The 24,947-nt window shown below is 34.6% G+C and overlaps 1 protein-coding gene, 1 long non-coding RNA gene and 1 other non-coding gene across 3 annotated transcripts in view; 1 reads left to right on the plus strand and 2 right to left on the minus strand.

The window, feature by feature from the left end:
• MIB1 (MIB E3 ubiquitin protein ligase 1) overlaps positions 1 to 24,947 on the minus strand; it is a 146,176-nt gene that overhangs the window by 41,094 nt on the left and 80,135 nt on the right. The window contains exons 11-12 of the mRNA XM_012445029.2: positions 16,086 to 16,283; positions 12,307 to 12,458 (exon numbers count right to left, since the gene is read on the minus strand). Of these exons, the coding sequence (XP_012300452.1) occupies positions 12,307 to 12,458; positions 16,086 to 16,283 (350 nt within the window). The remainder of the gene's footprint in view (positions 1 to 12,306; positions 12,459 to 16,085; positions 16,284 to 24,947) is intronic.
• Positions 687 to 7,314, plus strand: LOC105712098 (uncharacterized). Its single transcript, XR_001106243.3, has 3 exons — positions 687 to 1,034; positions 1,477 to 1,598; positions 2,748 to 7,314. It is a non-coding gene; the product is annotated as an uncharacterized LOC105712098 (long non-coding RNA).
• On the minus strand, positions 13,990 to 14,189 carry LOC135276130 (small nucleolar RNA SNORA73 family). The gene has a single exon (XR_010343694.1). It is a non-coding gene; the product is annotated as a small nucleolar RNA SNORA73 family (small nucleolar RNA).

Genomic DNA, 24,947 nt, shown 5'->3' on the forward strand with positions numbered 1-24,947 from the left:
AAGCATACTGGACCCTGTTTTTTACCAAAGCATTATAAAAAAAAATTTACTGAAATTGACAGTGAATTGTTTTAAGTAGCACTTCCAAGATTTCATTTACATACTACTATCTTCTCCCTTAATGATGTCTCTCCACCACCAATATACAGGTCCTACCTACCATTTCTATATTTTCCATTCAAATACTATTCAATAAACTTTTAAAGCATGTATATGGCAACAACTAGCTCTAAAGACAACCCTACAAAATCCTTTCAGGCCTTCAGCTATGTAACATATCACCATCCACAACATTTTTTGTCAATCAAAAAATCAGGTTATAAAATGTATTTTGGCAGTAGAGGGACTTCACTTGTACCATACTGTCTAAAGATTATCTTGCTACTAGCCAGAGTAATTTTTTTCCTCTTTCCTTTTTTCTCTGCAGTGCTTCTAAGTATAGTGACAGCGCATCAGGCTTTCCTAGTCTCAGCGCAAGCTCAGTGAAAATCTGGGAAATGTAAGTGGAAACATGAGAGACCGCTTTATTTGGCAGTGCTTAACCAAAAAAAAAAAAAAAAAAAAAGTAGGGGGCAGGACAAATGGCAAAGCAGTATTTGGACCGCAGGATGAACAATCAATAGGCAGAAAGCAAGATTGAGGTTTCCTCAGCTTTTGGATCGACAATCGACAGCTGAGAGACTATTTTTTGCTATGGTTGACTAAATATGGTCAGGGAAGAGAGAGGCACAAGAGAGCCTGTTTGCCTGGGAGTGCATGTTTCAAATGCTTAGCTGCCTATAAAGCTGTAACAGTTTAGCCTGTGGTCACTGAGGAAGAATATAAGTTAGCCTCATAGTGACCATGTGGAAGTCCTGACCTCGATTGCAGACTTGACCTCTGGATGTGACAAGGTAGCTTCACTACAGATCTACCATTTAATCCTGGAAACTAAAAACCAAAAAAAAAAAAAAATCTCAAAGCAAGAAAGATGCAGACTATTTCCTAAGAAGTCAGAAGAACCCAATGTATTCTGGTGGGCAAAGAAAAACAGGGTGAATGTTTACAGTTACTTGGGGGGGCGGTAAGGTGTGTTTGGGTTCTGGGGTTTTTGTTGGCTTTTTCTTTTTTTTTGGTCTTTTTTTAGATTATAAAATTAACTTCTGCAACTTTGTCCCCTCTTCTGAAGTATTTCATCTGACAACTAGGTTCATTTTCTTCGCCTTTGTAGCAGCCTTTTTAAATTGCTAAACTTTCCCTACATATCTGTGCAAGAGTGTTATATGACATTCCAAATCAAAAGGCCAATGCTGATTCAATTTAATTGCAGAGTTTTTTTGTTGGTGGTGTTTTTTTTTTTTTTTTAAATGGGAAAAGGGGAGGAGAGGGAAAAGTAGGCTTGTTTTTTGCTTGCTCGTTTGCTTTTCAAATTTATCTTAAAAGGTGAGGTTCTGTGTTCACTGACACATCCCCTTCCTTCACCGGGCTCATGAAAAGAAATTGCTGAATCAGCGAATAGAGTGAACGAACAATCAAGATGAGATGGCTGCTGCTGATGTGACTCTCTAGGTCATTACCTTTCTTCCTGCCGCAAATGCTGCATGACACTAAGCTTTCAGGTAACAGAGCCCCACAAGGCCTGTACTTTTAAGGATGCTTATGACTTTCTGCATGCTTACCTATTATTGACTCAATATATGTTCTCATTGTTAAGTTAAATTCTATCTAAGCATAGCCTAATTTCACAATTCAAGTTGAGAGCCACTGTAGTGTAAAAATGAATATTGTTCAAATATCACGGCAGTAACTTTTGATCTAAAAATGTACAAATTCGTTATTGTCATTTACATTATTAAAGATTTAGTCGTTATTGTTTCAGATTAAGTGATGATTTTGCATCTCTAGTAAGTCACATCCTGCTTCCAAAGTATACTTATTTTTTAAAACTATTAGCTTCTATTTCAAGGTTTAGTCATCCAAGAAACTTGGCAGATCATAAAATACTTTTTAATGCTTCCTATTAATTGGCCACAAAAATAAATCAGAATGTGCATGGTATAATTCTAATGCTGCATTGCTGAAACTGCTGTAATGCTGGGCTATCTACTGCTACATTCTGATTTGCTCTCTATAAGCTGCACTAGCTTTTTGTCACAAGCTGCAGAAATTCTACTATCCCTGCCCTTTGTTTTCTCCTTTGCCAAATTGAAAATTTCTTGAGGTTTTCTTTTAAATTAACCTTCTAATACCATAATAACTGAAGCCTTCTTACCAACTATATTTTCTTTTCATGCTAAATGATCAAGGTAAAACCCAGGTGCTCATGGACTAACACCTTTCAGTTCTTTGAAGTGATACTTTCTAAAAGTTGATGATTCTGACAATTATCCTGTATACTAAAAAGATTAAAGAATCAAAACAACTTAAACTCATCAAAATTAGATATTTCTACATCTATTTGAATTTGTATTCAAACCATATTTGTATTTAACCCAAAGAGAATCACGAAAAGTGCAAAATTCAGGTAAGGAACTAATAAAGAAAAAAGAATGACAGATTTTCAAATGATCATGAGTTCTTATATGAAACACTAACAAAAATTCATAATCTTTAAAAGTTCGATTCACTCACACTCATCCTGGTTTTTCTCCTTGTTTCAACTTTGGATCAATATCAGAAATATTTATTGGTTAATTCGTTAAGTTTTAAGTAAGATACCTAGTTTGTAAAAAAGAATTTGAACTTAATTAATTACTATCTACCTGTAGGATCTAGAAGCAGACTACAAAAAAAGAGAAGAAATTCACTCTGAAGACTGAAGAAACACTAGGCTGATTTTAAGTTTCTGAAATACACTCTGTAACACTACACTAATTCTATGAATCTGTTGCAAAAAGAATCAAACCAGGACAAAGTTCAACAGATAAATGGTCAAATGTTTAGGAATGTCTATGTCCACCAAGAATATGGAACTATTAATGCCATGCTTCAGGTAAATTTGTTACAAAGTTTAGTCTTCAATAAATTAGTCTCTGCAAATGATTTACCATTGCTCTACATTAGTAAGCTGAATGTTTCACTAACAAGAAAATAAAATATTTCATGTTTTTACAGCTAACAACTTAGTAATACCTACTCAGAGTACATACTTCTTTATGTACCCATATGAACATACAATGCTATGGAATGTAAAGAAGTATGTATTTTTGGTAGGCAATAAACCACCACGAGAGAATTAAACTGCAGCTACAAGAAGCTCTTGCTTCTTTCCACGTAAATGACCTTCATAAGGTAAATTAACTAGTCATGATCAGATGACCTTTGGCAATATTAATACCAAAAAAAAAAAAAAGGCTATCTGCTACTTATAGATAGAAACTAAATATCCCTAAGGTTTTTATTTCATGAAGGAAAAGAAGTTCCAGTGAAGTAGATTTCAATTATCATGAAATTCCTTTTAAATCATCTAAGTTTAAAACATATATCTTACATTTTTAAATTAAGTACTCTCATTATTAAAATTTGACTACAAAAGGGACAACAGTGTTACTAGCACAAAAGAATGAGGAATACACATGACCTATTTTCTGTCTCCACAATTTGATCTTAGTGGGGCTCACTTATTTGTATAGAAAAATAAGATCGTAAGAGCTGGCTTCATTCACATAATAAGCTATTTCTTCACATTTTGATAAATGTATAATCTATTAATATTAGAGGAATTTCTGAACTGAAAAGTTTTGTTGTTTTAAAAAGGTTTTCTCTTTTGACAGCTACAATCATAGTTATAATTCTTAAAGACCATCTTCTAAGTAAGACTCTACTGTCAAAAAAAAAAAAAAGTGGCCCTTGTCCTTCTCAGGTTCATCAGGGTCTTAACCCAATCTCTACTTTAAATGTGAAGTTAAAACTTAAAATTAATTAAAATGTAAGATTTAAGCATGAAAAATAATAAAATTCTGGGCCACAGCTGTAAGTCAGCAGGGTATATTGGTAATAGATTATCAAATATTTAAAAGAAATTAATTTATTATCTGTATTATCTTTGAATTTGCTTCTCCAAAGGGGGCATGTAAAATGAAAGCACTATAGTCAAGAACCAATTTATACAGATAGAGTAACTGTTTGTACTGGTAGTATGCAATTACAATTCAGTTTCTCTAAACATGATCAATCCATTGTTTATGTTAGAAACATCAAAATACTTTAATTTCACACAGTTTGTATATTATTTATTTTAAAATTCCAAATAATGCTATTGGCAAAATTTATAAGCAGTACTTATTTTAAGCTACTAATGACAAAGTTAAAAAAAAAGAAATAGTAGTACTCATGTATTCTCACCATTTCTTACTAAACATTATTTCAACTGAAATATTTGCACATGTATAAAAAGCATATTTTAAATTTTTTGTATCAGAAATTGAATAGAAATGACTATACATTTAACTATAGTTCATTTTCTCTCTGTTTAATAAGACAACTAGTTAACAGAAAGATGATTTTCATTTTATCAGCAGATTATAAAGAATGAAAATGATTATTATACATGGCATCATATATGTTACTGCATGTTTACTGGAAATTATAAAAGGCACCTAATTTTAAAATTCTGTATTTTCAAAGAAATTAGTTCAAAGCTTAATTCACATAAACATAGCCCTTCTGATCATCCACAAAACAGAATGGCCATGATTCATGTTCAATTTAGGAAGTTTACCTGTACAGGTCCTAAACACCAAGAACTCAAAATATATACCTCAAAAGTAGAGGCTCTTCTATAAAACTACTCAAAGGTATTACTCTACTTGTGTTTTATAATGAACAACTATATTGGTCATTCTATAGGAATACAAGTTGTTTAATAATCCTTCTTAACCATCCCAGCAACTAAGAATCTCTTTGCTATAATATTAAGACTATATAAATAATCCTTAGAAAATAAAATGACAGGCTTTCATTTTCAAAAGTAAAATTATATACTGATTCTGGTGCTTACAAATTTAACTTAACATATCTAAGAGTATTTTCAATCACTCTAAAATGTCACATCTATCACTTGGATCAGCTGTTCATTTTTAACTGAGTACATATTAAACTCTGGGCATCTGCTGACACTGGTATAACTCAAACATTTCAACTGTCTCCCTGACAGGGATAACAGATGCTGACATTATCAAATGTTGTACTATTTTTTTCCCATGGCCTCTCCTTGCCCCGATATGGCCAGTATATGAAACTGAACTGCCATCCAAAAGCACACTTGAGCAACTGGATGTGCTAAACAGCTCCCATATAACTAGTAAAAATAGAAGCCAGTGTTATTGCTATCTTCAGCACTTAAGTTCAAGCAGTTTAACACCTGTTTCACTTCTACTAGAATAAATGATGAAAAAGAATTGTAGTTACATTAATTTCACCAGCAGCATGACACTTAACCAACAGATGCAAAATATACTTAATATAACAATCATTTGCATATTGCCTGAATTAGTGTTGACTTCCCAGTTTAGTTTAAAACAGTAACTGTAAAGAATACTTCTCTACTCGATTTTTCTGAGAGCACTTAACTTTATAGGCAAATTATAATTTATCAAACTTTTATTTTATGCAAGTATGTTTCAGAAAGCACACCTCCCAGGATATTGAAATCAACAGTAAAACCACATTATAACAAAAATTTACTCTGATTTTTCAAGTATTATTCACACAATAGATTTTAATACTTGTATTCATGGATTGCAACTAACCACCAGAAGTCAATGTATTACTTAGTCGATAATGAGAAGTAACTAGGCAATCTGTACCCAAAATGACAAAGAACTTAATCAAGGAAATAGACCTTTAAAAGGGTTAAATTACTAACCTATGATTAGTAACACTACATAAGCAAAAACAAAGAAAAGCTGGCATGCATGGTAGTTCCTTTCAACACAAGTCCAAGCAATACACTGAATACACATGTGATCTATTTATAAATCAAAGGGCAGAGGTACTTGCTTAAGGCCACTGATCCACCCACTGTCAACAATTTGCTATTAGTCCTCAACTATAATGCTAAGAAGGGAGTGACTAACAGAACTCTTCTCTAATCTATTAGATTAGCTACTTAAGTAATCTAGTTTACTGCCTAGCGATAAATGGAAAACATTACTCTAAAATACAGCAAGGTCTATTTGTTCCTTTAAATACTATTGGTTTTGAAACAGCTTATTGTCTACATTTAAGAATTAACCAAAGACTTCAGCTGTGGACAAGATTAGAAAAAGAATCAAGCAAAGATGTTGAAAATAAAGAGGTACATTGATCATTCCTTAATGCAGTAATGTGTTAAAAGGAAAAGACTTTTAAACCATTAAGTGCAGGAAAGAGTAGGAAAGTGACTTGAGAATGGAAAATTTGGCATTTAGTGACTGAAGCAGTGGTATGATCATTTCTAACACTTGTAGAAGGTCCACGATTGCAATTTTACCAATGAAAAGCATTTAACTGTTTTGGATCCCAAACTAGCAGCACTACAATGCTTTGCTAGAGCTGGTAAAATGGAACCAAATCGCCTCTTCAATGGATTTGGTCCCCTTCAACCAGCTGTAGCTATGCATTGATTACTACAGGACAACCAACATTTTCATTTGTGAATAACAATTACTTGTCAACTAATTTCAACTTATTTAAATTATTCAGACTGTGATTACAATCAAATAACTTGTTACTGTTAATTCTACCTTGAAAAGTTAGACTGGTTAAAGATGTTTATAAAAAGCTTTATGAAAAAATGTGTGGATGACTTAAAGGATTTCAAATAAAAATTTTACTTATTATAATCTCTTGGTATTAAATTTCTTATCTTTCAGAAAATAAAAGAACTGGTAATAAAATGTAGGCTATGCTTTATCATAACACAACAACAAAAAACTTCCTTCAAAGAAAGCAAGCATCTGGAAAGGTCACCTAAAAGTCACCTGAAAACAGAATGGGAGTGTACAGTGTGGTTTACATGGATGTGTGCATATTTTGGATTAAAGAAAACTATAAATATTATTATATAAGATAACACTGTAGAAATGTTTAGTCACTAACTTCCATAGAATTGGCCTTTAATTTTGCCACTATTTACCCGAATGTTAGCAGGTAAGGTAAAAAAGATGATACTATAGATTATCTTGTGGAGAGGCTTAAAACAGTATCTAGTTCTTCTGACCCTGAACCAAAGGTATTTAGTCCTCAAAAAAGAAAGAAAATGCTAAGCATCACTACTTTTTACTCATGAAATATTTCACCTTTGCGTATTTGTTTTCTCAGCTGTAAAATAAAAACTCTGCTAGTGATAAATGCTTTGACTCTCCTCACTGTCTTCTTTGTTCCTTATAAAAATATATATATATCCTTCAGTGGGGATAAACTGATGGAAAGGAAAATAACAAGTAACCTAACATCCATGTAATTTTCTTAGTGATTTCAATAAGACTATAGATAATTTAATATTATTTAATAGAGACAAACATTTCAGCAATTAATAAAGATTACTGAAGACAAGAGTAGTTTAAAAACCTAGATGTTCACACATTCTCAACTCCTGACCACTCCTCCATTTCAAAATGAAAATCATTCTCTAAAAGACTGTGGGCAAAAGGAGATACATACAAATATGTATCTTATCACTTCATTCAGATCTTCTTCTTGCTATTAATTACATCTCAGTCACAGTAAATACATTTATGTATTACAAGACATATAGTGTTTGAGAGTAGATGCATGAGCATACATTAGAGAAAATGGGCACACTCTAAGTATCCTATTACTCAATAGACTGACCTATATTTTGTAGATAGCACTCAGCATGTTCACAGTTGTAAGGAAAGCATTAAACACCAAAATACAGTACACCTTATCAAATCTTCAAATAGTCAACATAGTCTTGTTTACAGACTATATTTCAGAATTTAAAAAGTAAAAAAGGCATCATAACATTCTAGAGGGAAAACTATGAGTTGATCACATATTCAGTAAGATTTTTAATATGTGTCTTTGTGGGAATTAGTAAGTAAATAAGAAATGCCTGTGAAATTATCTTAGTACCAGCCTAAAAACATAACAAATATATATCACATCAGGTGATTCACTCATATTTTACTTTTACTTTTCACATTCAATTTCTATTTAAGAAAAATCTGTAAATAATACTACATAAAGTAACTTTATAATTATATTAATGTTATCTGACTTCCAAAATACCTATTGATTGTTTTTGCCAGCTCTGCAGAGAATACTGCTGACTAATTTATTTTCATGCCTGTGAGGGAGCTCTAAAAACTTAGCTAAAAATGCAGCATCTTTACAGAAAGTACCTAAGTAACATGCTGATTATGCTACTCTAAAGAAATTCAGTTTTCACCTTTATCAGCAGAAATAATTTCTGCTCTTGCTTTAAATCTGAAATTTTACCTGTATACTAAGAGATGACAAATATGGCTAAACTCCAGGGGGAAATATGCCTATAAATATTAACTATTAGAATAGAAAAACAGCATTGTTCTTAGTTAAGACTTCTTAAAAAACAAAATTACTATTTTAAAACATGGTGTAATTTCTATTTACTCAGGGTCCTACAGCAAAAATTTATATCTTCCACAAGTCTAAAAGACAACAACAAATGGCATTATAACTGTTTTTCTCTCAATGTGTTTATTTCAGTTACTATCACGCTATGAGGAAACATCAAGATCAGTTTTGAAATCTAGAATCTATATTGATCTGCACCTTTGAAATACAGACTTCAAAGGACAGTCTTCAAACTACAGGGCATCCAGATACATCATCAGGTTCTGGAAATAATAATATGCTATATCTGGTTTTCTTTTCTTTCTTTCTTTTTTTTAGAGACAGGGTCTTGCTTTGTTGCTCAGGCTGTAGTGCAGTGGCATGATCATAGCTCACTGCAGTCTCAAACTTCGGGGCTCGAGTGATCTTCTCGCCTCAGCCTCCCAAGTAGCTGAGACTCAAAGTCTGTCACACCACACCCAACTAATTTTTTTTTAAAATACAGAGTCTTGCTCTGTCACCCAGACTGAAATGCAGTGGCACGATCTCGGCTCACTGAAACTTCTGTCTCCCGGGTTTAAGCAATTCTCATGTATTAGCCTCCCAAGTAGCTAGGACTACAGGTGCACACTACCACATCCGGCTAATTTTTGTATTTTTAGTAGAGACAGGGTTTCACCCTGTTGGCCAGGCTGGTCTCAAACTCCTGGCCTCAAGTGATCTGCCCACCTCGGCCTCCCAAAGTGCTGGGATTATAGACATGAGTCACCGTGCCCAGCCTAATTTTTCAGAGACAGTGTCTTGCTACATTGCCCAGGTTGATCTCAAATTCCTGGCTTCAGGCAATCCTCCTGCCTCAGCCTCCTAAGTTGCTGAGATTACAGATGTACGTCACCACACCCAACTGGTTTTCTACAATATGAAGGCCAAAAATATTGGTTGTTGCTTTTAATTCCAAGTATACTAAAAATGGTTCCATCTTCTGATATCACTGGTTAGTATAGGGGGGAAAAAATCAACCGTAAGAAAAAGAAATTAGATATGAAAAAAAGAACTCAAAACATCACAATTTGCAATTACAACTGATAATGTAAGTTGTGTCATCTTCTGATACTCAACAAGTGTGTCCAATTAAAATCACACTCTATCTGGCAATCTATAGTCACAACTACCTAAAATGCCTTAAGGAAGTAGGAATAAAGAAGTCATGTAGTTTTAACTGAAGCACTACTTCGTTGAAGAATAAAAGCATTCTTTTCTTTTTTAAAATGTCACCTGACACCAAATATCTGGTTGGAAGAGTTGCTGTTTTAAATTTTCAGGGGAACCCTCAAGATTTATGCAAGAATTGAAGAAAACAGAAGTAAATTTTCTCTTCCTTGTATAGGCTTAACATTATTGAATATACTATGCCTACTCTCAATAAAAATGAAACAACTCAAAATATTTAAAAGATACTTTTTTCCTGAAGACTTCAAGTCTCAGTTTATCCTAAACTTTATGATTTCATATTCTCTCAATAAATTCTACATTTCCTCAATAAGATCTTTTTGATCATTCTAACGTGAAGTAATTGCTGTTTGAATTCCTAACACAGTTTCTCCACAGAATTCATTCCACGACTGATCATACAACATCTTGTGATATTTAACAGTGTCCTCACTGTCAAAGAAAGACTAACATTTATTGAATGTCTTGTATAGTCACAGCATTGCAGAGCATGAACAGATGAATATGAATGCCCACGATTTTAAGAGAAAGACAGAAATGCACATAGTAACTCAGTACTAAGCACAGTATAGTAAGTACAATAAATAAGAACACAGAACAAGGAAGTAGAGAGCAAACAAAATAATTCCAATCATGACATTGGGGGCAGCTCTGGAAGAAAGATGGTTAAGATAAAGAAGCAGGATGGAGCATCCCAATGAAAGAAAATGCTTCAAAAAATAGAAGAAGAAAGCGGACAGCATATTTTAGGAAAGGAGAATAGGTGAAGAGCAAGGCAGCCTGAGGGATTTTAATTAGCAGGAGATAAAGTCAGACAGACTCAGGACACACAGAATACGGGTCTGAATGCCAAGCCAAAGTGTGTAGATTGTATTCTATGTTAATAGACAAAAACTGAAGTTGGCAAACGGGAAGAGAGCCATTTAGACCTATGCTTTCAGAATGGATGATAATTTGTAACTGTATAAAAGTTAAATCAGGGATAAGACTGAAATCAAAGAAAAAAAAATTAGAAGAATATTGTAATAGTCTAGGTAAATGTGGTGAGTACTTAATTGGGTCAGCAACAGTGGGAACAAAATGGAATGGGTTGGAAAGATTGGTAAAATAAATAAAATTTTAAAACTAGTTGGAAGTTGAGAATTGGTCAGAGAATAGTCAAAGATAGCCCTAAGCAATGAGGTAGCAAGAGGAACGAAGTATTGATACATTCACTGCCCGTGTGTTTTGGTTTTGTTTCACAAACAGACCATAATACAGTAAAAGTGATATAAAGTGATTTAACTGTTATGATTCTAAAGTCATCTAGACCTTGCTCAAGTTACAGCTGCTTCAGTAATCAGCTACGTGTTCTTGGATAATTAAATTCATCGCTATAAGCCTCATATTCTTCACCTATAAAATGAGGATGTTAACGCCTGCCTCAAAAAGCTGTTGAAAGGATTAAGTGAGATGATGCATGTAAAGCACTTTGCAGAGGCTGGCACATGGTAAGTGCTGTCATAATCTTCTGTTTGAAGGGCAGGGAAAATATAATACTACTGTCTCCTTCATAATGCCAAAATCTGAAAAGTTCAAATATTTGCAATTTGGGGAAAAAAAAATCATGATGTGATCTAAAATATGGTCATTCATTTCATCCTACATTATATACCCACTGTTAACAGTTACCAATAAGCAGTAGCAATAAAATCCTTTTGTTTTCTGTGGTCACCCTCTAGTGGTGATCCTAAGAAACTTAAAAAGATCCAAAAAAAAAAAAAAAGGTAACATGATACAAAAATACAATAAGGAACCAAAGAATAAGTGTTCAGAATAGATAATATTATCAAAATAAAAATCAAAGTGAACATTTTCCTTAGTTGAGATATATAAGTTTGACTCAACTATAAACAGAAGACATATAATGCATAATTTCCTAAAATGCTTAAGGTAAAGTTGTTTCAAAAAGTGAGTTCATGGAAATCTCTAAGCATTTTCCCATTCTCTGGGGCACTGTAGATCCTTTATAAAGAATGTGATTCTCCAAAAGCAGTCTTTCACAAACTTCAACAGCAAATACATTTTTCAGTAGTACAGTACTGCTGCAACAATGGATGAGGTGATAGTGACACTAGAAGTTTATATAACTAATTACATTATTAACAAGGAGTTAGGTGACTTAATATTTATTTAGTCTTAAGTTTTAAAAAAATTATCATGCAAATGGTAACATGAGATTAGAGGACACCTTGAGAATTATTTTGAAGAAACATAAATGTCAAAATGAAATGCATTTTAATTAAATATTTAGAAAGAAACCAGTATTTCTGATATTTTATATCCACATTTAATATAAATTTAAATAGTTATTTCATAATACTTGTATTAGATTAACAACCAAATAATCATCATATAAAACTAACATACTAAATAAAGGTATGATTTTCACAAACCTTCAAAATGATTTAAAATACTAAAATAGTCAAAATTATTTCTTCATCAGTATCAGAAAGAGAGAATCAGCAGTAGGAAAATATTTTTGAATTGCACCTAAAATAGTAAAGGGTGACATACCTGGGATTTCCCCTTAGTGCAGCGTGATGTAGAGCATTAAATCCATTATTGTTTGTGATGGTAACATCTGCTCCAGCTTCCAAAAGAACTGCTAGGATATCATCACGTTTCTTACTAATTGCATCATGAAGAGGGGTATCACCTTCAGAATCCTTTAAGTTTAAAGAAATTTTCATTAGTTCTTCAATTAATCATCTCATGTAACAGTAATACTCATATCAAATTGCTAAGCAAACAGAAACAGAGACCATATCCAACAAATACCAATAAAAGAGCACTATCTGTGATAAATATAAAAATACAGGCAAAGACCGGGCATGCTGGCTCATGTCCGTAACCCTAGCCCTTTGGGAGGCTGAGGTGGGAGGATCACCCTAGGCCAAGAGTTCAACATCAACCTAGGCAACATATTGAGACCCTGTCCCTACAAAAATTTTTTAAATCAGCCAAGTGTGGTGGTATGCACCTATAGTCCTAGCTACTCACGAGGCTGAGGTAGAAGAATGGCTTGAGCCCAGAAGTTCAAGGCTGCAGTGAGCTATGATCATGTCACTGCACTCCAGCCAGGGTGACAGAGCAAGACTCTATCTCCAAAAATTTAAAAATAAAAAAAAAATACAAGCAAGAAACACTGGTCATATTACAGTAAGGAAAGTCATACTCATATCTAGTTGGAAAACACAATAAACATGCTAAGTTTTTTTTTTGTTTTTTTTTTGAGACAGAGTTTCACTCTTTTGCCCAGGCTGGAGTGCAGTGGCATGATCTCAGCTCACTGCAACCTCCACCTTCCAGTTTCAAGTGATTCTCCCACCTCAGCCTCCCAAGTAGCTGGGATTACAGGCTCCCAACACCAAGCCTGGCTAATTCTTGTATTCGTAGCAGAGACAGGGTTTCACCAAGTTGGCCTGGCTAGTCTAGAACTCCTGACCTCGTGATCCACCCACCTCGGCCTCCCAAAGTGCTGGGATTACAGGCATCAGCCACCGCTCCTGGCACATGCTGAGGCTTTATAAAGAAAAAAACAGAATAGAATCGAATCAAATAGGTAGCCTCAAATATAACTAATGACAAAAACTAATGAGGTGAAAAAGCTGACCTCCAAATTTAATAACTTTAAAATGACCTTAATTGTACCGTGAAATTCTGTACTACACCATAACAATGAAAGTCAGTGGTTTTCAACCTTGGCTGCTCATTAGAATCTGCTAGGGAGATCTTTTAAAATCTTTTATACAGAAAAAAAGAGAGAGAGAAAAAAAAAAATCTGATGTCCAGGCTGTTCACCATACTAAATCTCTAGAGGTGACAGCGAGGCATTAGTAACTCTTCAAAGCTCCCCAGATGAATATATTGTGCAGTCACACGTGAGAATCATTAAACTAAGCATTTTCAAAGCACAGGAAAGTGGCTAGTTAGCCAAAGGTAAAGCAATTGTAAATGAAAATTTAGCAATCTCAGTCTACCATTTTTTAAGCTACTTTTTACCTTAATCAATTGACTTAGCAGTAAGTTTTTATTCATTAGCAGTCATGTATATACAGGAATAATTTAGATTTCATTCATTTCATAGTTTCACAGATGCTATTCTCAGTCAAGTCATATATAACCTAGCCTATAGCATATATTACAGTTGCCAAATCCAGCTTTCCATTTGTTTTTTGTTTAATTACGTTTTACTAGACATGTTTCCTGCATGGTTTGTCTCCCTAGTGATTGTCCACAGGACTCTGAGAAGCTACAGGAATATGCAGATCCACCAGACCCAGCTTCACCTCCAATGCTGTAGAAAGGACTGTACATCATGGGGCAGAGCCCTAGGTTCCACTAAGCCAGGTGGACAGAGCCTGAAAAAAATGATCTCCCAGGGTATTACACGTTGGAGCCACCTGTTTTTGTACAATATTGGAACACTGCCACACCCAATTATTTATGTATTATCTATGGCTGCTTTCATTCTGCAATGACAGAATTAGATAGTTGTGGTAGAAGACAAATGAAAGCCTAAACTATTATCTGTGTCCATTACAGAAAATGTTTGCTAATCCCAGGAATATATTTACCAACTTATCAATACTTTAACACTGGTTATTTCTAAGTGATGAGCATGCACTTTTCTGTATATTCAAGAGCATAAAGAATTCCTGCCAGGCATGATAGTTCACACCTGTAATCCCAGGACTCTGGGGGCAGGAAGATTGCTTAAGCCCAGAAGTTTGAGACCAGCCTGGGCGACAGGGGGAGACCCCATTTCTACAAAAAATTAGGCAGGCATGGCGGCTCACACCTGTAGTCCCAGCTACTCAGGAGGCTGAGGTGGGCCCTGAAGGTTGAGACTGCAATGAGCTATGATCACGCCACTGAACTCCAGCCTGGGCAACAGAGCAAGACCCTGTCTCAAAAAAAAAAAAAGAATTCCTAACCCAAGTTCAATCCAACCATCTACCTTCTATTCTCCTACATCTGGTGACATTAAAAATTTGTAGTGTTCAACCTGAAACAGGCTTCTAACATGATTGGAATACCCTGCAGGTCCCCAAATCCTTATCACTCTTCTCAATTACTCTTTCTCTACATCCCACACTCACACTCTCAACAGATGACCTTGTCTCCCATTTCGGACAAAAAAGGTCAGCAGGTATAAATTGCCTCTCCTTACAGATTAACACCCCCCAATTCTTTCCTCATCCTCCAATCCTGTCTCCCACTTACAAGGACAGACCCTAGATCCCATCCGTTCCAAACCAGCTGCACTTCAGAAAGCTTAGTTTCTAATAATTATCTAGCTGAACAAAATCTTTTCTTTCAGTTCTTCTCAAGCCCTCATTTCCACTACTATTGTTCTTCTTTATTACTTCTCTGAGATCTATCCAATCCAGTAACCAATTCCTGGATGCTGTAAATTATCTAAACTACAAGCAGCTTATGATTCTAACCACCATCCTACTTTTTAAAAAGTCATTATTGAGTTTCCAATTGAAACAAATTATGTTTTACATATACAAATAGTGTTTCAGAGAATATTTTTATTTAAAAATATTATGTTGTTTCAAGCCTATTCTGTTAAGGAACCTAATAGTTGGCAAATTAGGTTCAGGTCCTATTTTATTTTGCTACAAAATTACTAAGTATGGAAACTTTAATCAGACAGGTACACAAAAGACAAGTTGCTTAGTAACCAAACTAAGTAGATAATGAACACAGACTACATTTTCCATATATCTGTGGTTTAATCTGGTTATAAAACTGTAGCTGGGATAATCAATTCTTAGGCAACCACTGCTTCAAAAATTAGGTCCTACTATAAATAAACTCTAAAATCCTATACATTTTCCAAAACAGAAAATCTCCGAAGACTACACTAATGACTATTCAAAGTCCCTAAGCTACAATTAAAATAATTTAAGTAGTTTTGAAGTAACTATTATGAAATATGAACTGTTGAGGCTCACTGTCATGATCAATAAAGTTGAATCCATTCATAAGCTGATATTTTTACAAGGAAGTCCCCATTCTCACTGCCCAATCTAAACCCAATCTATTGACTTTTCTAAAAAAAAAAAAAAAAAAAAAAACAAAAAACAAAAAAAAAATAGCTGAGGGACACAGCCACACACACACACACAAAATAGCTGCCAATTTTGTAACATCTTATGCCTTTGGTATCATTTATGACCATATGAGAATGATAACAAAGGAATGCTTACCATAGAACTTAATGTTTCCCTTTAATAGGATCCTACCAATATCTGCAGGATATAGTTCTTTAAAGGATTTACCTGGAGACTGGGATGACAGCCAAAGTCCAATAAAGTCTTCACAACTTGAAGATGACCTTTATTGACAGCAATATGAAGTGGGGTCTGTCGGCGTTTGTTTCGAGCATTCAAATCAGCACTGCCTCGGTGTAGCACTTCTATAACAGCACCTTCATCTCCGAAAGCTGCATGGTGAACGGCTCTATCACCGTCTTTATCCTAAACATTAGCATTGAAATCTCAATTAGTGAATATTTTATAAAGGAAAAAAAACTTGAAGCTGTAATAATATACCAAGAAGCAGATTAATTTGCGAAAAGGAAACATAGGATGGAACCAACAAAATAGCTAGAACTTGACCAGGCACAGTGGCTCATGCCTGTAATCCCAGGACTTTTAGAGGACAAGGCAGAAGGATCACTGGAGGCCAAGTAAATTGCACATTTGAATAAGATTTTCAACAAGACCAATCTGGGCAACATAGCAAGATCCTGTTTTGTAAAGACAGCCAGGTATAGTGGCATCCATGTGTAGTCCTAGCTACCTGCGAGGCTGACGCAAGAGGATCACTTGAGCCCAGGAGTTTGAGGTTACAGTGAGCTATATGATTGCACCACTGCACTCTGACCGGGGCAACAGAGTGAGACCCTGACTCTATAAAAAAAAATTTTTTAACCTACAAACCGACTTAAGTAGTGATTACCTCCCAAAGATACATGACAAACTTAGATCAAGATATCATACACATATTTTATATATATATATATATATATATATAACTAACAGTTATATTATCAATCTTTCAGCACTCCTCATTTATCAGCCATGATGCTAAGCCAACCTTTTTTGCCATTTAAAAATTTTTACAAAGACTTTTTTTTTTTTTTTTAAGAATCAGGGTCCTGTTCTGTCACCCAGGCTGGAATGCAGTGGCACAGTCATAGCTCACTGCAGCCTTGTACATAGAAAGCACACTAAGATGAGTTGTGTGACTGAAAAAAAAAAGAATGCCAAACAACGTGATCTCGATTGGCTTTAATGGGCAGCAACTTATCAACACTTTAACACTGGTTATTTCTAAGTGATGAGCATGCACTTTTCTGTATATTCAAGAACAGAAAAAATATGTTAAATAACACCATTAAAAGATGAAAATGAAGCACAAACTACCAAAATTCCATGTATCAAAAATTCTAAAACTATTTCAGAAGAATCAAATTTTCCTCACCTCCTGTAACAGGCCTATCTCTGAAGAAATGAGAAGACTCAACTGCTTACATTTTTTGAAGTACTTTATAAAGGGAAAAAAATGCCTGCACTGTGCCATGAAGGTAGTATACATATTTTATACCAAAAAGTACGAAAAGAAGTCTCTGCCTTGCCAGAAGCAGATGGAAAAGGGTATTAGGTATAAGGGTACCGCATTTATTTGAATACTGCATCGCAAATTCTGATACCCACCAAGACCATTTGTCTGTCCCTGTTACTGGTACTCTAAGACTTCCTCCATCAAGAGCAGTGGTTTCTGGTTCTCAGCACAGTCCACTGTGCCAGCCCCTGGTGGACTCCCTAGTTTTGCAAGGGGTTTGACAATCCATATGGCACCCAGGATTAGCTAAATTACTTTTCGAAGATAACACAGATAAACACTGTTGTGATTAAATGCACTTAAATAGTTCATTAAAAACAGTCACAGAATTCAAAGTAGTTTTTAGTCATATTTTCTCAAACAGATTAAATGTAAAAGCATTCATGCAGGAATCTACAACAGTTTGACAATCATTTATGAAAAGGTAGGGAACTACAATTCAGGGATGTTACTACCTTACTACATTTCCAGCTGAATCAGTTTTTATTATCAATTTTGAGAGAGGAACTGGCAAACAACCACATAAAATATCTAAGATTCAACTCTTGTACCTTTTCCCTGGTGGTCTTGTGTTTGGTGGTCTTGCCTTAGGATTTGGCACTCTCTCTCAACTCTTGTGCCTCTGAGTAGCATTACATTTAAACATGACAGAAAAACAAGTGTTTTACAAAAAAATGTTTTTTAAATAAGAAATATATACAAATTAATCTCTCTAGTAACACATAGAATTCAGAATCTTAGAGTTAAGATCTTCCCAACTTCCAGTCTTTTTTTTTGTTTTTTTCTGTTACAGTTTTTAACCCTATTTTGTAATTCACCTTCTATTAAAAAAGGGAACATCAGGCCACTAACACCAAATAAAAACAGGAACTATTTATGAAGTACACCATACATTTATGGTTGTTAGAAAACCACTACTGAAACAACTTAACGCAGGTTCTGTCAACAATTTACATAAAAACAAACACCAAAGAATTACAAACTCTGATATATACGTTTGTCAAAAGGAAATAAATAAAAACAATTTTTAAATTATGAAAAACACATATGCATATTAGAAAATTACAATTAAATACAAAATTAATTTACTTCCCAGTTTCTCTTCTAAATTAGAAAACTGCAGTTATAAATAAGATCTTAACTTATAAGTTATGTTGCTTTCTTCTGAATTCATCTTAAGTACTCCAAATAAACCTAAAACACAGCTCATTTGCCTGTCCCTGTTACTAGTACCAAAGAGAAGTTCAAGAAACAAGGTTACAGCTGACATCTACAAGATTATCTCAAAGAATCTGTAAAGGGGCCTCAAATTAAATCTAAAACTGATCTTGTTTCTTTCTACCCTCTTGCCCTATTCTCTCTCCTCTCAATTTTCCAAAACCTGCTCGTTTAGTATCGCCAATCTTAGCCGACAGAACTACAGGCCATATGGTCAACAAAATCAGTATCTGCAAGTCACAGTCAACTGCTTCCTCTCTGTGAGTCTCTACATGCAATAATCAAACTCTGCAGCTTTTACTTCTCAATTTACGCTCAAATCTATTCTCTCTTCTCCAACTCTACCACAAACTCATTCAGGCCATCATTCTTACTACCTGGACGATTACCACAACTCAACCTCCCTCCACTTTCTTATCCCACTCTATTCTTCACATCAAAGTCAGAATTCTCTCTATAAAACACCAATTTTATGTTTAAACCTCTTCAATGTCTCTCTACTATGTACAAAACAAATGCCTTTTGAGCCCTATCACTGTGAACCATTCCAGCCTCGTCTGCTGCCACAGTTCCTTCAGATAGCAGGCTCCAACTTATCAACTTATGGGATCCTGTGTATTTTCATATGCTGCTACTCCCTAGACCTGGAATGCTCTTCATGGCCCTCTTGGACTGGAAACTAGGTATCTTATAAAATTCAGCTCAGGCATCACTTCGCCTATGAAATTTCCCCAGACTCTCACAAAATTTATTTCTGTTATACCATTTCTCACACTATAGCATAATTATTTGTTCTGAAGTCTTTTTTACTTGGCTGTGAGCTTCTTAGGGACTATGACTGTACCTTAGTCATCTTTATTTCCAGGAGCTAGCACAGTGCCTATTAACTAGTAAGAATAAAAATGGGTGTTGAATAACCATTAAGATTTTTTAATATTTTTATTGCAGCAAAACATACATAAAATTTACCATCTTAACCATTTTTAATGTACAATTCAGTGATATTAAGTACATTCATATCATTGTACAACCATCACCACCATCCATCTCCAGAACTCTTTTCATCTTGCAAAAAGTGAAACTCTATACCCATTAAAAACTGAAAAAAACTGCAACTCTACACCCTATTCCTCCTACCCCAGTCTCTGGAAACCACCATACATTCTACTTTCTGTCCCTATAATTTTGACTACTATCTATACTTCTTAGTGGAACCATACAGTATTTGTCTTTTTGTAATTGGCTCACTTCACTTAGAATAATGGCCTCAAGGATCATCCACATCTTATAGTGTCAGAATTTCCTTTCTTTTTAAATTTAATGATATACCATTATAAGCACATAACACATTTTGCTCATCCATTCTTCTGTCAATGGATACTTGGGCTGCTTTCATGCTTTAGCTATTATGAATAATGCTGCTATGAACACAGGTGAACAAATATCTCCTCAAGACTTCCTTTCCAGTCCTTGGGACATATACTCAAAAGCAGAACTGCTGGATCATATTGTAATTCAATTTTTAATCTTTTGTGCAACTATCATATTCTTTTCATTTTATATTCCAATGAACAGTGCAAAGACTTCTAATTTCTCCACATCCTCCTGACATATTTTTTCTAGTTGTTTTGATAACAGTCACCCTAATGGCTGCAAGGCAGTATCTCACTATGGTTTTGGTTCGTATTCCCCTAATAATTAGTGATGTTAAACATCTTTTCATGTGCTTACTTATCATTTATATATATTCTTTACAGAAATGTCTATTCAACTAATTCAAGTCAAATGGAGTTTTTTAGGTTGTCTTGAGGTTGAGTTTTAAGAGTTCTATATATATTTGAGATTTTAATCTCTAATCAGATATATCATTTCAAAATTCTTCCATTTCATAGGCTGCCTTTTCTCTCTGTTGACAGACATCCTTTGATACACGTAAGTTTTTAATTTTCATGAAGTCTAATTTGTCTATTTTTCTTTTGTTGCCTATACTTTTGGTGTCATATGCAAGAAATCACTGCCAGATACAATGCTGTGAGGATTTTGCCCTCTTCTTCTTCAAAAAAAGGTTTACAGTTTTATATCTTACCTTTAATTCTCTCAGGCATTTTGAATTAATTTTTGCATATAGTGTTAGGTAAGGTTCCTACTTCATTCTTTTAATGTGAATATCCAGTTGCCCAAGCATCATTTGTTTAAAAGATTGCTCTTTTCCTATTAAATTGTCTTGGACCCCAAAAAAATCAACTGACCTTAAATGCAAAGGTTTATTTCTGAATTCTCAATTCTCTTCTATTGGTCTTTATTTCTACCTTTATGTCAGTAATACATTGCCTTGATTACTGCTGCCTTGTGGTAAGTCTTAAAAGTAGGAAGTGTGAGTCCTCCAACTTTTGTTCTTTCTCAAGACTGCTTTGGCTGTTTGGGGCTCTCTTGAGATTCCACATGAATTTTTGGATAGATTTTTGTATTTCTGCAAGAAACACCTTTAGGATCTTGACAGAATTTCATTGAATATGTATATCTCTCTGGGTAGTACTGACATCTTAACAATACTAAATTTTCTAATCCATGAATATGGGAAGTAGTTCCAGCTGTTTGTCTTAATTTCTTTCAGCAATATTTTATAGTTTTCAATGTATAAGTCTTATCTCCTTGGTTAAGTTCATGCCTAAGTATTTTGTTCTTTTTGATGCTATTGTAAATGGTATTGTTTTCTCAATTTCCTGAAAGGAAAGATTGACTGTTAACAGACTGTTCAATTAACAGACTGTACATCTGTGTTTTAACTTTGCATTCTGCTAAACTGCTAAATTTGTTCTAAAAGTTTTTTGTGTGTGAAATCTTTAGGTTTCCACATATAAGATCACTGTAAACAGAGATAACTTTTATTTCCTTTCCAATTTGGATGTCTTCTTTTTCTTGCCTAACTGTTCTGGTCAGCACTTCCAATTCTGTTGAATAGAAGTGATAAAAGCAGGTATCCTTGCCCTGTTCTTAGAAGAAAGTTTTCAGTCTTTCACCATTGAGTATGACATTCATTGTGGGTTTTTCATATACGGCTTTTATTACATTGAGGTAGTTCCCTACTATTCCAAGTTTATTGAGTGTTTTTATCATGAAAGGGTGTTAAATTATGTCGAATGCTTTTTCTGATCATTGGAATGATCATGCAGCTTTTCCCCCTCATTTTGTTAATGTGGTGTATTACATTAATTGATTTTCCTATGTTGAACCACCTTTAACATTCCAAGCATAAATCCCACTTGATCATGGTATATGATCCCTTATCATGCTGCTGAATGTGGTTTATTAATACAAGGATTTTTGCACCAGTGTTCATATGGGATATTAGTCTGTGGTTTTCTTGCAGTGTCTTTTGCTGGCTTTATAGACTGAGTTAGGAAGTCTTCTCTCCTCTCTAATTTGTTGGAAAAGTTTGAGAAAGAATGATATTAGTTCTTTTTTAGATGTTTGGCAGAAATCCCCACTGAAATCATAAGGTCCAGAGCTTTTCTTTGTTGGCAAAATTTTAACTACTGATTCAATCTCCTTACCAGCTACAGGTTTATTCAGGTTTCCTATTTCTTCATGATTCTGTTTTGGCAGGTTTTGTGTTCTAGAAATTCAGCCATTTCATCTAGGTTATCCAATTTGTTGGCATATTGTTCGTAGTACTCTCTTATAATCCTTTTTATTTCTGTAGAATTAGTAGTAATGCACCCACTTTCATTTCTGATTTTGGTAATTTGAGTCTTTTTTCTTAGTCCATCTACCCAAAAAATTAGGGTTATCTGACAAAGTCTAGTATTGTTCCCTACTATTAATCTCCATTTGAAGCAGTTTTTTATTAAACTTAAATGATGAAACTACCCTAAATGTCCTTATAACTTAAGCATATTTTTGTACTGTGTTTGAAAACTCATAGTAAAGACACATTTTAAAAAACTTATCTCCCATCCAAATCTCCATACCTTTACTATTATACTTCATCAGTGGGGTGAAAAAATATAGAGTCCATGGCAGATCGAAAATTAGCTCACCTATATCAACATACCTAAGATATCATAGTCCCTGATGTCTTTACCTATACATTAAGGAGGAAACAGAATGTAATCCTACTGAACTCAGTAGGTCAATATATGGAGAGAACCAACTTTCCAAAATAGCTCTTTGAGGTTTCCCTAAGAAAAAGAAATAGGAAACAAAATGTAATCTTATCACATGTTCCAAAGGTATGCTATGTGCCAAATAATTGTTTGATAACAGCTTAAATCAACCAAAAACTCTGCAACTGTTATCTACACTATGGGGCAGCAACTTTTCTGTGAACGGCCAGAAAGTAAATATTTTACTTTTTACTGCCATATGGTCTCTTATCAAAACTACACAGGTACTTTACTCTGTCATACTACCGGAGCCACAGACAGGGCTGTGTTGTGTTTCAACACGACTTTACAATACAGATGGAGGGTTGCATTTGACCTGTGAGCTGTAGTTTGCAGACCCTGATCTATACTCTCTTGAGCCTACTTCCTAATGCAGATGGAAAAAATGACAGGTTACCAATGAGATAACTAGAGAACAAAATACATTATTTCCTTTATTCTTCTGCCAACTCCAAAACTTTTAATAAAATTAGATTTCTAAAAATTAATTATTACCATTTTTAGGTGTGATAAAGATGATAAACTTTTTAAAATAACCCTTATGTTTTAGGATACATATTAAATATTTACTGATGAAATAATATGGTATCTACCTAGATCTGCTTCAAAATAATTCAGTAGGGGGAATGGAAGGAAAGGTGTATAGATAAAATAAAATTGGCAATGACTATTAATTGAAGTGGGGTGATGGGTACATAAGATTCATTATATTAGTCTCCCTACTTTTTTATATGTTTAATATTTCTAATGATAAAAATTAAAAACATATCACTTTATAAACAAACTGGCAAATTATGAATGACAAATTAAGTACATTTGCAAAATTAACTATTTTCTCCACTTCAGCACTACTGACATTTAAAGCCAGATCACTGTTGTGAGAGCTGTCCTGAGCACTGCAGGACATTCAATAGCATCCTTGGCTTCTATCCTCTAGACGTTAGTTGTACCTCCTCCACCCACCCACTTGTAACAATTAAAAATGCCTCCGGACAGTTCCAAACGTCCCTTGTGGAACCTGAATGCCCCCAGCTAATAATCAATATATTAAACAAACTATATAGCTGTTTAATAGGCAACGTTAATTCTTATATACTAAAAAAACAAGACGTTGATGAACTTTTGTTTTAGTCTTGGGCTGTAGCCTTGTTTGAGATAGGGTCTCACTCCTGTCACCCAGGCTGGAGTGCAGTGGTGTGATTTCAGCTCACCGCAGCCTGGGCTTCCAGGGCTCAGGTGATTCTCCTACCTCAGCCTCCCAAGTAGATGAGACTATAGCTGTGCACCAGCACACCTGGCTAATATTTTGTATTTTTAGTAGAGAAGGGGTTTTGCCATATTGCCTAGGTTGGTCCTGAACTCCTAGGATCAAGCAATTCGCCCACCTCAGACTCCCAAAGTGCTTGGATTACAGGCGTGAACCAATGTACCCGGCCAACATTTATATTTTAACTCAATTTTTAAATGTAGTTTTTCCTTTACCAATTGGGAAACTGTTATTAATTTAACCTGATGTATAAATATGCCTTTTCACACTTCTACAAATTGTATCTGCTTATAATGAATTTAAAAATAAAAAATGTATAACATGGAAATCCAAGTGAGGAATATGGTAGAAGTCCCATGTAGCTCACTGTTCTAGTTAACAGTTTGCAAACTTAAAAATACATTATTTATAAATATCTAAACTACTGAGACTCACTTCAACTCCCATCTAACTATGTCTATAGTATTAACCAACCATTTGTTTTATATTTGAGTACAGTTAAGAAAAAAAAATGCTGGGTACAGTGGCTTACACTTTTAATTCCAACACTTTGGGAGGACAAGGCAGGAGGATCACTTGAGTCCAGGAGTTCGAGACCAAACTGGGCAACATAGTGAGATCTTGTCTTTACAAAAAATTTTTAAAAATTAGCCAAGCATGGTGGCACACATCTGTAGCCCTAGCTACATGGGAGGCTGAAGTGGGAGAATTGTTTAAGCCTGGGAAGGCAAGGCTGCAGTGAGTCATGATCATGCCACTGCACTCAAGTCAGGGCAACAGAGCAAGACCCTGTATCAAAGAAAAAGAAAAGAAAATCTGGTCAGGCGTGGTGGCTCATGCCAGTAATCCCAGCATGTTGGGAG

This window comes from Aotus nancymaae, unplaced genomic scaffold (assembly GCF_030222135.1).
Source record: "Aotus nancymaae isolate 86718 unplaced genomic scaffold, 86718_ANA_hifiasm-v0.15.2.pri h1tg000020l, whole genome shotgun sequence".
Classification (NCBI taxonomy): Eukaryota; Metazoa; Chordata; class Mammalia; order Primates; family Aotidae; genus Aotus; species Aotus nancymaae.